Raw genomic sequence first — 16,567 nt, 5'->3', positions numbered from 1 at the left:
TATATGGAAATACAGAAAGAGATTAGATATGTAACATGTAATATAGAAACACTATGTAACGCATAATATAAGATTAGTAATATTTAAATAATATTGAGATACATATACTCATAGATAATTTGACCAGATTAATAAGTCGTTATTATTATATCTTTTCCTTATTTTATTGTTGTTTTTAGACTAGTCGCTTTTTTTATTTACTTTTTTACGTATTTGGCGTTGCGACGCTATATCGTGTCGCTGGAAAAACATTACCTTTTGATTTTAATTATGACATTGAAGAACTGTAATGCATCTGTATGGATAGAATTGAAGAAAAAGAGGTAGATGTAGGCTTTTCGGTGTCCTTAGTAAGAACTCCTTACTACCCCTTTCCACACAATTGTCGCCATTATTCTCAACAGTTGAAATCGTCCTCATCGTCGCATCATCGTCGACGTTTCTTGCACCCTTTATCTGGAGCATTGGAGCAATTATCTTTATGAACTATCTTTATCCATCTTCCATTCTCCTACACTCCCTTCCTATATATCGTCGTACATAGCGAAGAGGGTTGACAGCTTAAATTTTGATCTAGCAAACCCGGTTCCGACAGTAGTTCCTAAACGCATGTATTTTTAAGAAAATCATTGACGCAGACACTGCGTGCTCTTTATTCTCCTGTTTCCCTCTTCCTCTCTCTCTCTCTTTCTTTTTTTTCCCTTTTCCTTTTTATTTCGATTAATGTAGAACTCTGACAGCTCTAACTAGGCAACTAAGAGATGATAATTCATTTTTTTCACATGAAATCGATTGCGTAGCCTTGCTATGGCCAGCGATTTTTATCGTGCATGTTTTTGATGTTCCCTGTTTAAAATAATAGATACAATATGATCAGATTATATTATATTACATTCAATTTCAATGTAAATGAATAAAAACCTTATTAATTTACATTGAAATTGAATGTAATATAATGTAATCTGATCATATTATATCTATTATTTTAAACAGGGTTGTATAAGAATATATAGAATACCTTCACATACAACGACAATTTAAATCTAATAATAGTGTAATGTGTAATTAATAAGTAGAGGTATTATATATTTGTATACATACGTTAATAACTTATGTATTTTGTTCAAATATGAGGGACGTAAGACAATTTTATTACATTTGAGGATTATATTCTCTCTGGCTATCTCAAATGTAAATAAAGTTATTAATAAGATTATTTGATATCAAAATATCTTTATTGCGCAATTTAAAAGTTATAAAACATCAAATGGTTAAATTATAACATTTCATAGAAAGATAATAGATTCGAAAATATTAATACAACGAAGATAAAATAAAGATAATGATATAACGAACGATGGATATAGCTTAAAAAATGACTTTCTGCATGTATCACGCGGTATTTTATAATGTGTATAAATTATACGTTATTACTTATTTATTTAATATACAATGATTTCAATTTTATAAAAATAGAAAATTATTTTACTGTTATGCGTGAACAAGATTTGATACAGAAATATATCGTAATACTATATAAGAGAGAAAAAGAGAAAGAATTAAAAGCTAGCTTCTTTTTTAAGAAATAACGAAATACATGATAACAAACCAAAACCATTATTATATCATTTCTTCTTACATCCTAGAAGAGCATCTTATATCCTTTCTGACAACATTTTTGTCGATCGGTTCTAGTAAAGGTTATATTATTAAATATATAAACTTTGACTTAGCTTAAATGACATTAAATTGTCAAATTTCTTAATTTTATTATCAGATGAAGTAACGGTAATTCTTCTAGATGTATCAGGCAAATTTTTTTCCATTGCCATAGCCGTAGGCATCACATGTACCGACAACTTACGTCGAGTCAACTTGCTACGTATATTTTCCTAATGGAGATTATTTAAAAAATATTATTAATTTATTGTCTATCAAAATCACTTCTCTAAAAAATTGTACGTCATATAAAAAGAATTATATTTTCCATTTGTTTTTCTCTATAAAATTATTTCTTTTTCATTGAATGATGTAGTCCGTATATAAAAATAAGTGGTTACCTCAAAGAATTGCAGTAATCGTTGCTGCGTTATTGTCCTTAAGTAAGGCACTTCAATATTTACTCGATCGAAATTATATTCTTTGCTTTCAATTTCTTTCCAATATAAAGAGCATTGACTAGTTATCGTATTGCCTGTATTGATCAAACGTACAACTAGTCCTTCCTTGTAGTTGTTAAATTGCTCTTCTGGCATATTAGTTATATGTTCCTGAAATGTTGTTATAGTGATGTTAACGATATTTTAATAGAAATATACTCTAGTTACTTCGTCACATAATAATTGGAATGATAAATTGATTCATATAATCATAATATTAGAATATTGCGTGAGAAATTAAAAAAAAAAACATGTTGTTATATAAGATTTTATTATACTTACAAACATATTCTCCATAAATGAATCGATTCGTTCTTCGACATTTTGCGGGTTACGTTCACCTTGTACAACGACTGTCAAATATTGTGTTTCATTTATTGTACATACATCACTAAGTATTATATAGCCTAATTGCTCCGTGGTTCTTAAGACATCATAGCAAGGCCCGCTAATAATTTGTGCTAAAAGCGATAAGAGCATATTCGACTCCGTTGATCGTAGACCAGTTGCGTAGTTCACAATAGTACAAGAATTTTCATGTACTTTATTTTCCTCTTCATATAGAATATGGCAACCTACGGTGATTATATCAATACACAACATTTTACGTACTATCATATAAAAAATATTAACTTATTAAAATTTATAGAACAAATTGTAATGCTAATAATATAACATTAATAATAAATATTGCTTTCTTATAGAATAAGCTTTGTTGTCATAAACCTCATGTATGAACCTTTGATCGCGAAAGCTAGGTCTAATAAACTAAATCTTAAAGAATTATATGTATATGAAATAGGGGTAGAAAAAACCGAAGAAAAAATTGTTTTTATTTTTATTTTTTGATGCCAATGTGTTCTGAATGTTCTAAAACGTCGGAAAATCGCATTAAAAGAAATGTCTTTATGTATGTAATACACACTTATAACTCGAAAAGTACTTAATAAAAAAATATTTTTTTATAATGTTGTTTTGGAAACTTTTCGAAGTAAGCTCGAAGAATATGCGATAAAAAATGAGAGTTTTAATTGTTTTAAAAGTTTTCAAGCTACCACAGATATTTTTCAAAAAATTCAAACTTTTATAAAAAAATGACCTCCTTTACTGATTATCGCCAAATTCACTACCAATATTCTCTTAATGATACTCTACATTAAAAAAAAATTGAGCCCAATATCTAAAAAATTACGGAAGTTAGAGCAACTACAACATTTCAAATACCATACACTTACACACACACACACACATCTTTAAAACAATTAGACTCTTCCATTTTTTATTACATATTCTTAAAGCTTACTTTGAGAGCTTTTCAAAACACTATAAAAACTATTTTTTATTAAGTACTTTTCGAGTTATTACGGAAGTTAGAGCTACCATAACATTTCAAATTCTATAATTTTTTTAGAAATGTCTGTATAGTATAGCTCTAATTTCCACAAATTTTGAGACATTGGGCTATTTCTAATTCTTTGTATCCTTCAGTCTTTTCTACCTCTATTCTATATATAATTCTTTAAGATTTGATTGATTAGACCCAGTTTTATACAAGATCAAAGGTCTATATGCGAAGTCCATATATGGACCATGTAGTCTGAACTCCCAAAATCAACATCGATTTGACATTGCGTCGATTGAATTGTAAAACCGCACTTGTGCAACTAAGCTGACTCTCTTTCAATTCATAAAAAGGTTAAATTTAAAATTAAAAAAAATGTGCAAACTAGAAACTTGCACATTACTTTCTCATCATTACAGATCGCTACCATTGCTCCTATTTTATTTCGCTCATAAAGCTTCCTCTATGAGAAAGCCAAACTAATAAATACTAATAATTATGCATCAAATAAAATACAAACTTCCTCATATAAGAGGAGCTTTGTGGGCGAAATAGGAGCAATGGTAGCGATTTGTAATGTTTTCTTATATTTTCAAAAATCTATTTTCTATATGAATAAATTGTTTTTTTACTTTTATTAGTTTTTTTTCTTTATCTCCGTAACAATCCTAATGGCAACATAAGATCATTAGAATATACACTAAAATATTTATATTGAAATATTTCATAATATAAACTGAAATTCTTTAAGCATATAAATTCTTTTCAATTATCATAAATAAGATTTGATCGTGTCATGAGCTTACCATCTTCTACTTTAATTTGACGATACAATACTAATTGTTCTTGCAACATGGGTACTATGTGAGGCATTCTAGTTTTTAAATTAGACTCAATTAGTTCACCTATATCTGTTGCTTCCATTTCAGTCACGTTACCATACATTAAGCAGTCTACATGCATTTTGCTGAATAACTTTGGTATAAAGAGCTCGAGTCTATCGATACTTAGATCTATATATTATAGAAATGATACATATATATATATATATATATATTATTAATAAGTACAATAACCATACTAAAGGATCAAAAAGAATTTTCGAGAAAGAAAAGAAAATTGTTTTTAACAATAAACATTAGTTCTCTCTTACACTTACGAGCAGTAGATGCCAATAATTCATCGCTAGACCAATGTCGTTCTGACAACAGTATATGAAGATATTCTTTTGCATGTTTAGGAGTTTGCAGTATTGTAGCGAAATTTTTTAAGTACTTGATATGCTGTAAACCATTCCACATAAATTTGATATTTAATTAAATTAATGAAATTGACTGCATTAATTATACATACCTTTTCCTTTAAGACTTCAAACCTCTTCGGATTAAGTTTAAAATTTGTCATTTGGTCCATGATTTTTTCTAACAAAACACGTTGCTTGTCGTCGAAACCATCTATTTTCAGCTAATAAAACAATCCGTTTTTCTTTATTATAAATATTATATATGCTTTTACATAAATCATTAAATTAATGCTTATTTATAAAACATTCCGCAAACTTATTAGAACATTGCAGAAATATAACTGGTCATATTTACGAATAACAATAATTATTAATAAAAATTAAAATCTGATTGCTAAATAATATTGCTAAATAAGTAATATTTGATGTACATGAAGAAGCCTTATACTTAAACGTTACTAATAATATTAACAAGTTGAATAATTTATTCGAATAAATCTATTTAAATAATATACAATATTTTATTAATGTTATTATATATATGCTTACTGTTATTCCATATTTCGTAGTAGTAATTTTCCATTCTAAAGAAGTTATATCAACTGTATGCATAAATTCATGTTTATGTATATTAACTATACATGCATATTCATCAAGAAAATCACGAAGTAGGTTGACAAACATATTAGTCAAATTGGAACTGAGAGGATCCATGTAGGCGAACGGACTATGAATTAAAAACAACACAAACATTATTTATAATTATAAAAAAATATTTTTTTGTCTATTATATGAAAAGAGATTATAACACCATTTTAATTTATATATTCTTTAATTAAGGTGGCATTTTGAAATTACGGCTAATTTATATATTCAGAAATATATGAATGTACAAATTTAGATTTATTTTAGTATTGATATTATAACATTTCAGAGATAATCAATTTATTATTTTAATTTTATTTAGTACGTATATTAATATATATGTATACTAATCTCATTATAATGATAATTAAATAAATTAATTCACAATTACAATTTGTAGTTGTTAGAATATCTCAAATTCTAATTTAAAATCATCTCAATATTCCGAATTTGATTAGAACAACAATGTACTTTTTACAACACTTATCTCATACCTTACGAAGTGGAAGATCATCGTCGCGTGCGGTAGACGAAATACATTATCTTCTTTATACCAAACTTTTACAAACGACGTATCCTTTACAATTCTTAGAGGAAACTCTTGGTCCTGTAAAATTTTACTTGTCAATATATGTAGAAAATACGTATAAATGACATCAAAATTGGTGATTTATTAGAGCAAAGCAACAATTCTGTATGCAAAAATGAGCGTGTGTAAAACATTCTTTGCATTACAATTTTTTCCCTTATATTACAATCTTTCGGCTCTGTATTATATAAATTAAATCTTAATAATCTAAATCTTAACGTATATGACATGGTTTATGCTTCATGGAGATTTTGCTTATTGTTAGTATCACGAAGTGGTGCTCAAGGATTAATATTGCGAAAAATGATAATTTTACTTACGTTAATTTCTGTCTTAATATCAAACTTGGTCGCTATAAATTCATTTTTAGAGGGCAATTTCAGGTCCGGCAATTTATAGCCAGCGTGGTTCCACATTTTCATTGTTTTCTCGGATATCTTTTCTTTCATATATTTAGTGCCAAACCATTTCTCGGTTTTATTCGCTATACTTTCGTACGCTTTTGCGGCAACGTAAATTCTAATATTTTGTGGCGTAAAATATTCCATTAGCTCGTTGATCAAATCCGGTCGCCATTTAGGGAAATCACGTAGCAACGAAATGATATTTTCCATGGGATATATGTGCAGCAGGTAGGCTATAGTAGCTATGTTATTAGGATTCCAAGAGTGTATTTTTGCGCTTCTGTACCTATTACACATATTCCAAATATGTAGATGTTCCTAAAAAATTAAAAATTAAAAATTTCCATATAACTTCATATCTGATATACAATATATTAAAGTACAAAGTGTCTTGCAAATTGCAGTCCTACAATCTGCCGAGCATTTTACGAAAGATTAAATTATTTTTAACTAATTACATCGTAGATCCATTTCATCGGTCCATTCTTCTTCAGCATATTGATATATTGGAACATTATTAGAATAATATCTTCTACATGCTTAATACCTTTTTCAGTTAGTTCAAATATAACTTTAAAGTAATGTATGCTTGTGTCCGCAGAATCTTTTCCAGCTATTATAGTGTTACACCAACCCCTGGCCTTTAAAGCCGATACTAATAAACCTTCGCTTTTGTGTTTAAATAAATGTGCAATGTAATCGAGAGGCTATGTTAACAAATAAACGATAAACATAAGCTTTAATTAAAATGTGACATAATGATGTTTCATTATATGTACTATACAATAATGACAATTATGTGTAATCAATTAGGAAGAGACAGAGAGAAAATTTTATAAGCATATTTTTTATAACTTATTCCGCAACTAGGTATTTATGGACATAAAATTTTACAATACAACTGTATATTGTATACATATATACAGGGTGAAGCAATATAACTATTACCACCTTAAATATTCAAATGAGAAAAATTAGTGTAACCAAAATTATACGATACGAAGGGGGCTATCATATAGCGATAATAATTTTTGTCCAGGTGGAGGCGCTTCGGAGATATCAAGAGCATCTTCATTTTTTTAAATTGATTCGGTACATTTTTTTCCATAATATGATAGAGGAGCTGAAAACAAGTTCAGAACTCATGACACAAGATCATTGAACAAGATTTAAAGTAAAGAAAAAACGATATGTATATTTAAAGTGAAGAAAAAACGATAATAATCCGTTGTTGCAAATCTTGAGTTGTAGTTGATTCTTCTTTGCAGACCATGTCCTTTAGAGTTCCCCATAAAAAGAAATCCAGTGGTGTCAAATCTGGTGAACGAGCTGGCCACACTACACGACCTCCACGTCCAATCCAACAATTCGTAAATTTTTCATTGAATTTATTTCTTGCAACAAATGAAAAATGAGCTGAGCATCCATCGTGCTGGTACTACATTGTTCGTCGTATAATTAAAGGCTAAACGTTATTAAAAGAGCAAGCTAATCAGTGATCGAAAGAATCCAGTGTTGCATCGATAATGATGGCCATCACTTCGAACATCTTCTTTAAATGTAAATTTCATTTAATACAAAAATTTATTTTTTAATCGTTTTTTCTTCACTTTAAATCTTGTTCAATGATCTTGTGTCATGAGTTCTGAACTTGTTTTCAGTTCTTCTATCATATTATGTAAAAAAATGTATCAAATTAATTTAAAAAAATAAAGATAATCTTGATATCTCCGAAGCGCCTCCACCTGGACAAAAATTATTATCGCTATATGATAGCGATAATAATTTTATTAATAATTTTTTATTAATAATTTACGATACTTCGTACCGTACAATTTTGGTTACACTAATTTTTCTCTAGGCCTTATAGATTCGAATATATTTAAGGTGGTAATAGTTATAATATTGAATTAATATATGTATACAGAATATCTTAATTTTTGAGGACAAACTTTAGTAGTATGTTCTATAAGCAGAAATAAGAAAGAATGTTATATAAACATAGGTTCTAAAATGCTTTATTAGAAAGTTATATCGCGATCTTGATCTTATATTGATGTATTCTTTTTTACATCAGATTGAGAAATTTCATTTCAAATGTGACGCAGTGCCTCTTTAATCTGATGTAAAAAAAAATGTATCAATATATGAGATCAAGATTGCGCGATACGCGTGACATGGCGAAAAAGTGACAACACTTCTTGCTAAAAAAACTTCTACATGTACATACATACAATGTACACTCCATATACACATACATACGCGATGTGCAAAATCCAACTGAGCAACCTGCCCGTAGTGCACATCAGGTTACGCAAATGCCAGCGGGATCGTGCTAAAATCGCAAAAAAACAGGGGTTACTTTAAATTATCGATATCTCGCTAAATAATAATCAATGTAGGAGAAAATTCTGTTTTTTTCATTTGAAAAAGCAAAGTCTGTACTTTGAGATGGTATCAATGATTATGTTCACCAATTTTTTTATTAGATGATGGAAGACTGTAAATTTCAAGATTTTGGAGAAATACGTCCTTTATTCAAAACAAACCACGCCTTTGAGTATAAACCTGAATAAAAATTGAACAAAAGCACCTTATAGTAGAGAGTTTGCCCTGTAAAACCTTTTTTAAAATTTTTTTTTACGTTAATTATTTGCTGAGTAATTACAGTTTAAACATGGGCAAAAATTTACTAGCAAAAAGTGATCCCCTATTTTTTTTAAACAGTGTATACATATATAAGAAACAATTTTACTTAAGTTCGCATTTCAAAGTGCCGTCTGCCTATACCAATACAAGATATACATCCATCTAACATCTAACTGTATCCACATGTCTTGGCGAGATAGTAAGGATATATCTTCGAAAGCAATTGCTAAATCGTTGCTGAGAAAGTTCAAAAAAGAATATGCATTTAAACGTTTTGACAACAAATGGAGGTCAATTAGCATATCGTTGTATATGTCCATACATTACAGTTGAATTTTAACTACAGAGTCGTTAAAAAGCTATTTCTCGAACAGCGTATGGATTTTCATGACTGTGGTTGTTACGAAAATTGAAAACATCGCCTCTTGTAAATGTATCTTTCTATAATATATATCAAGGTCAAAGTCGCAAGAGGTTGCTTCCCTAAACTAAATAATTACTACAGTATCTAACGGTGTAACATTTACGACTCGACGTGACACTTCTTCAACACGAAATTCTAACTTTTGCTATAACTTTGTATTAAAGGCATTTTAGGACCTATGGGCTGTACTTCCGAATGACTCACCCTTCCGATTGAGATGCGGTTTTGCAAGTAATTTTGTCACGATGCACAGTGGGCCGAAACCGATCAGAAGCTGGACAAAATTCAAAACCTCATGTAAATGAAAAAATCCATTTTTACAGAGGGTTTTTGAGGTCGCTGAATTCGAATTTAATCTCAAAAATGTCCGTTAGATCCCCGCTCTCGGCATTACCCAGGATCAACGACGTGGACGTGGCGAGGATTTAATCCCTGTGTGTGTGTGTGTGTGTGTGTGTGTGTGCGCGCGCGCGCGCGCGCGTGCGTGTGTGTGTGGTGCGTGTGTATGTGTAAAAAAACTGGTTTTTACTTAGTACTTATATTTTTTATTTCATTAAGAAGCTCTTGTCCCGAAAATGTTAATCTTCATCAGAATTGTTTTGATCACGTTCTTCAGAAGAACTGTCGACACTTTCTGAAAAAGAACTTCTTTCTTGTGTAGGTGCTTGTGGCAGTTTTAAAAGACCGATAACTTCTTTTGGAAGTGGTCTTAACTTTTTAGACGGAACTGTTATCTTGGAACCAATTACAGGATCGGATGAGATAAGCAATGCGTGAATTAGATCGGTCATAGTATGCAGCCTTGAACACTTTCTCGTATTATTTTCACGGTATTTTTTTATATCTTTATTTCGCAATTCCTGTGCTTCCTCAGAGAGTTGACCAATTGGCAGTACAGCGTTTTCTATGATCGCTGCACCATGAATCAAAATTTTATGTACAGAAGCTGGCATAAAATACCAATCCGAGCGCGAGTCGAACCCTTTCGCCGAATCTTAATCACGCGAGAATATACCGGCGATGCGCCGCGTAGCGAGCGCGAGTCGAACCCTTTCGCCGCGCGAGCCCGCACGCCATTTTTGAAAGCGCACGTGAGCGCACAAAAATCAGGCGTGATTTTGAAGTTTAAGTATCAACTAACAAAATGCATGTGGTCTCCAAGTGGAACGATGTGGAACACTCAAAATATATTAAAAGAAAAATGCCAAATTTTTTTTTATTACGTTTTACATAAAAAAAACCAAAGTTTTTTCATAATATTATTGTATAAGCTGTACTTTTTTCCCATTAAAAATAAACAGTTATATTAAAAATATTCCCCAAATAAGCCCCAAGGCTTACATTCAACGATATAATTATAAAATAAACACATATATATTCTGTATAAGAGTTACGCAATTTTAATTGTGATTTACATTGTCAGTACTGAATGAGAACAAGAACACCATTGAAGACCTTATGCTTATGGAAAGTATCTCAGAAAGTAAGAAAAACAAAAATATATTGCAATATAAATTTAGCAACAAGTGCAAAAATGGATTTTTGTCCAGCTCTTGGCCCACTGTGCGATGTCTAGAAATTATTTATCGATGTTCTATCTTTGGGTTTTTTTTTTAAGTAGTTTTCTAGATTTTAGCCTGTCAATCGTAAACAAACAAGCATGCAGCGCTCTACCTCAGGTACGAGATATTTGTAACGTGTTCCGCATATAAATGTTTAATTATTTATAAAAATAAAAATATTTTAATGACAATATTTAGCGGAAGATACCATTTTAGTACATTTCTTGTTGTATATATAGAGACGCTTCTGAGGCATAGTATGACGTGCGCGATCGGTGGTTTGCTGTCGAACCTCGAGCGAATATTGGCGCAACCCACTGCATCCATGCACGCATACACTTTTCCACCCACGCAACAAATGGTTATCTTCTTTCTAATGTTATTCCTAATCCATACAGTGGGATATAATGTGAGACATTTTTATAATTATCAAGTTAAAATCTAGAAAACTCGAAGGTGGGACATCGATAAATAATCTCTAGATATCTCGCGCTCGTAACAAAATCCCAATCGGAAAGATCCATTCGGGAGAACACCCGACTTATGTATAACATTTTTTAAAATATATTTCTGCTTATAGAACATTCTACTAAAATTTATGCAAGAAAAAAACTTGAGGCACCCTGTATTATAATGGCAATTATGCAGAGATAGGGGCAACCTTTCGATTTTAATAATGAGATATATTATCAATTTTGAGATATATATTATCAAAGTCATTAGCCTGTGTAACCTTTTAATTGGCAATGTTTATTAAAAAGTTATTAACAACACAAATTTATGAGAACATAACTTTCTGTCACTATATACATTTAAAAATAAATTTACACTTTGCTGAGGCTTATTTTTTTTTTTTTTTTTTTTATTTCCATGTACATCAGTAACGCGCATGGACCTCGCTTCCTCGCTTTGCGTGGAAAATTGGAGATACATGTAGAATAATATGTGTGCTAAAGAGAATTAAAATTTGGGAGGTTTGCCTGCTCATATATGTGCTATTTCTTCATACATATATATACTCCAGTACTGAATGCAACTTTTACATTTTTTAAACTTTTTTTGCCAATAACTTTTTGATGGCCAATGATCGCTTAAAACCTTTCAAATATGTATTGTATTTGTTGGTCACTCGTTACACTCGTTAATAGGGTAATGACCTTGACAACATATTTCAAAGTTATTGAAATCGGAAATGGTCTCTATCTCAGCATAATTACCATAACTATATTTAAAAGAACTAACAATAAGATAAAATATTCGTATAAAGCATCAAAGCCAAAAAGAAGGTATTATATTTACCATCCGGTATTCACGCTGCATTTCAGGTAAAGCAAACGAAATGACTAACTGTGTGATCGTGTCATGTATCGGAACGTAGTACCATATAGTGTTAAAGTCTTCATCCTTGAATGGATATTCAGAATACATAGGAAGTTCAACTTCCTTGTTTTCTACATTACAAAAGCGTTCTATTACCATATTTGTGAGATCATCTAAACTTTCTAAACAAAAAATTTATTTGTTAATATAATATACATACGCTTATGGCACGCCGTTTTGCTATTTAATACCATCATAAAAATTATACCAAATTAAATTGATACTAAAAATAAAAGAAATTATTATTATGTCTAGACAATTCATCGAATTATTATTAAGCTATCACATAATTGAAAATACAAAAGTAAAATTATGTTTAGACAAAATATTAATTCGGAATTTATTTTATGTTATGACATAAAAATTTTTCGGAAATTAAAATTATGTAAATAATGGAAATTCTCAATAAATATTATGTCTTGACATAATAAAAATTTCTTTTGATTTAAAATTTAATATGTAGGATTAAAATGACATTAGCACGTAATTCTAACTTTCAATTTTTATTATGTCGTGGTATAATTTTTATTCGCCAAAATTCGATTAGGTTATGACAATTTTAATTCATAAATTTTTATTATGTCGTAGCATAATTTTAATTCACTGAATTACTATGGTAAAAAATTTTGTCTTGACATAAAAGTAATTCCACGTACGTATAGGCTATATCTTTCTTTGTGTATGACATGTTGTTTACTATTTGTTAAAAAGATATTTGTATTTTTAACTAATTTTATGTCAAGACTATTTTAATTCATTTTCATTATGTTATGACATAATACAAATGGTTCCAAAAAACTATTTACTTCAGTTTAAATCAATTATTAAATTTTTAATTTAGGTTAACAAATATTATTAATGAATATTAAGCGGCGTGCCATACATTACATAATAATATGTAACAAAAAATTATATGCCTGTTTATGGCAAAAGATATAATTTTTTTCAAAACTACAAGAAATATATTAGAAATATATTTTACTTTGTATTATACAATTAAATATTTCACATTTTGATCGAACCTTTTTTAAAAATATTGACTATAATAATAAATTTATTGCGTTAAAACTTTAGAAAATTTTTGAAATTTTATGTAGTAATTTATGAAGACCAATATTTCCACATATTTTAGTTACAGTACTGATAAGATTATATCTTCTTTCTTGAAGATAAAACAATGAGATGTTTAATACAATAACTGATAATAAAATGTGCATTAATTCATTAATTATTAAAATTTTACTTATCATTATTTACGTTTCCCTTAGAAAAAAACGAAAAGTGAGTTAAACTAAGGTTAAAAGTTAATCGACGCTGTGCACTGGGCCTTAGTACTTATTCCAAAATTTAAATATTTGTATGTATAATAGTATGAAAAGCATTCAAATCATAAAAAGTTATAAATTATCGCCGTACCTTTACCATGAATACACAGTGACATAACATTTGCAGAATAATATGTGTTATAAAACTCTAATAGCCTATTTCTAACATTAATGTTCTTCTCCTTCGGTATTTTGCTTAAACTCTCTCCATTGCCTGTGCCGAATTTTGAATATGGTTGATCTGGTTTTATACATAATTTCTCTAATTGAATATATCGCCGTCCGTGTAGCGTTAAATATTCCTTGTATTCTGCATCTATAGATCCATTTATCTCCTTCTCTATTAAAGACTCTCTAAAGAGAGGCGCTATGAAAAACTGCGCAAATCGATCTAAAACTTCTTTGAACTTCTCCGGAGATGCAGTAAACCAATAATTAGTGGAGCTTAAGCTTGTCGTTGCATTTTGCTGACCGTTAGACTGCGTCACGTACATATGGTAATCATCTTGTTTACGATATTTCTCCGTTCCCAGCAGTAACATATGCTCGCAAAGGTGCGCTAATCCAGGTAGATCATCGGGATTACAATTGTCGCCTGTAACATATTTGATCTTTACTTAAATAATCTTTGAAACTGATAATGTGATATTAATTAATAGAAACATATTAATCTTTGATTATATATATATATATATATATACATATATATATAATTTTTGCTATACATATATCTATATATTGTATATATATAATTAAATCTATCCAGAAGAAAATGTAAACATTTATTAATAGTGTAGAATGACTCAGAAGAGGAGAACACATAAACTGCACATTTAACGTTGATTTTATATACCACAAATACATAATGTTATTAAGCAGAAATTACAGGTTAAATTACAGAAACCTAAATGTTAATACATTAAAGGATATTAAATATATTAGAATTAGACCAATAAAAAAGTCATTTATTTTTTGACTATATATTTTTTGTGATAACTTATAATTCATGCACAGATTTTATAAGAAAGTTCATATAAGTATTATTAAAAACATCAAGTTAATGCATAAAAAAAGAAATAATATACATATAATTACCGGCATTAACATCCATCGATGCAAAACTGATATCAGTTGATGGATCGCTTATTAAAAAAATTCTCATTTTATTAGTAAGTACTAAGCCTCTGTACGATCTAGAGTCATTATCTGGATGTATGTTATCGAATTGTTCTTCCACACAATTATGATTCGACATGTTGGTCACCACTGCCGCAGACTCAAAAATATTATTTCTAAACATGAAGAAATTACAAATAAAAACTTAAAGGATATATAAAATTTTCAATCTATTATATCTATACAACAACGATGCTGAAAAATATTGTAACTAAAACAAAATTATAACTTTTTAGGAATTATTCGCACAATAGTCTTTATGCTCGAGCGGAGGAAAGAAAAAGAGACCTTCGAGATTCAATGTAAATCCGGAAATTATAGATTATAATCGTCTAAAAGTTGTATTTACACAGTCTTAACATAAATGTTTATTTACAGATTATGTACGAGTTAATTAACCCGAGAACGCGCGCGCGCGGGCGCTGGGGCTACCTAAACAATCAAGTGTCGAAAAAATGAAGCTCACGTCACAGTAATTTATACGTGCTTCTTTCGTTTTTCAAATTTTTTTTGTTTTTTCTTTACTTTTCTCGGAAAATGTTGAATAAATTTATATACGTATTGTCCTCAAATATTGCTAAATTATAGAGCAATCCAAAATATGCAATATATAATTAATAACAATAAGATTTAATTGGGGAGTATAAAAGTAGCCCTAGGCACCAGATCACCGTTACTCAGCGAACGAAAAGACACGTAAACTTTTTCGGAACGCAATAAAATCACACACACTGTCGCAACTAAAGACTGGAGGTCGAGTGCGAGCCCGCGCGCGAAGGTCCGGGGTTCTATTGTCGCGAATTTCGCAAGCTTCTCAAACCTCGAATCTCTAACAACGAGCCAAGAAATTCACCGAGCCAATCTGTTGTCGACAGCCTGAGAAATTTTCCAAGTGTTAACGACTCAGCTGATCTCGGAGACAACCGATCAGCTGTTGTTGTATACCAACTCTTCGCTTTGCCCCTAGTGTTTACCTCGCACTGAGTTCCCAAGACCAAGTATATGTATAGTGAGTCGGCATGGCATAGGCAAAAACGAGGCATCGTTTTTCTTTTTTTTTTTTGGAAATATATGCCGTCTATTTCCGAAGCAAAATTAAGCTGTTATTTTATTAAGATTTTAGGATATATTTTCGCCGTTTAACGTCGCGAAAACCATGCAAATTTGCAGAAAAAATTTATCAATATTTTAAGGCGGGGTTTTCATTAAGCGGCATAGAGAAAAAGGGTTTGATTTTGAATAGTTTTTTTCGGAAAATCTCTGACAATGAGTCACAAAATAAGATATCAATAATATCAAATGTTACATAAAACATTGAATAAAAGTATTAAAATGTTGTACAGTAATGCCAGCAAGTTTCACATTAGCCGATCTTTTTGAAAATGAAGAAGATTTTATCTGGAACGTTTCAAGCAAGTAATACTTTTTGTTTTTTATAAAAATAAACGCTAACGGCAAGCACTTTCATTAATGGTTTTTGAACTTTAATATTTGATTTTTATTTTTGCATATGCGATTAAGAGCTGTGTGAAGTTGGCCCCCCCACTACTGAAAATTCAATAATAACTATAACCATTCGTTTGGTGGTCGTTTGGTGGTGTTTGGTAGTCCATTCCCGACGTTTGGTAGTCAAAGCTGTAACTAATAATGCGAAAAAAAGACATATGCG

The 16,567-nt window shown here is 30.0% G+C and overlaps 1 protein-coding gene across 5 annotated transcripts; it reads right to left on the bottom strand.

Moving 5' to 3' along the window:
* Positions 1 to 1,453: 1,453 nt before the first annotated feature.
* Positions 1,454 to 15,921, bottom strand: LOC112464295 (insulin-degrading enzyme-like). Of its 5 annotated transcripts, none has more exons than XM_025031205.1 (14): positions 15,719 to 15,921; positions 14,818 to 15,014; positions 13,814 to 14,317; positions 12,317 to 12,519; positions 6,841 to 7,089; positions 6,299 to 6,700; positions 5,884 to 5,996; positions 5,294 to 5,471; positions 4,855 to 4,965; positions 4,661 to 4,784; positions 4,308 to 4,514; positions 2,442 to 2,734; positions 2,061 to 2,270; positions 1,454 to 1,892 (listed from the first exon to the last, which is right to left on the bottom strand). In XM_025031205.1, exons 2-14 carry the CDS (start codon positions 14,975 to 14,977, stop codon positions 1,710 to 1,712), a joined length of 2,937 nt encoding a protein of 978 aa, XP_024886973.1. In that variant the 5' UTR covers positions 14,978 to 15,014; positions 15,719 to 15,921; the 3' UTR covers positions 1,454 to 1,709. The 5 variants fall into 5 exon arrangements, with proteins under 5 accessions (XP_024886973.1, XP_024886974.1, XP_024886975.1 ...); XM_025031206.1 differs by having other exon boundaries at positions 15,752 to 15,921; XM_025031207.1 differs by lacking the exon at positions 15,719 to 15,921 and adding an exon at positions 15,187 to 15,247.
* Positions 15,922 to 16,567: the final 646 nt, after the last annotated feature.

This window comes from Temnothorax curvispinosus, unplaced genomic scaffold (genome assembly GCF_003070985.1).
Source record: "Temnothorax curvispinosus isolate PA1 unplaced genomic scaffold, ASM307098v1 QBEX01014078.1, whole genome shotgun sequence".
In the NCBI taxonomy this organism is placed as follows: domain Eukaryota; kingdom Metazoa; phylum Arthropoda; class Insecta; order Hymenoptera; family Formicidae; genus Temnothorax; species Temnothorax curvispinosus.
Note: the sequence above shows the minus strand (reverse complement) of the source record. Positions and strands in the feature narration are given on the sequence as shown.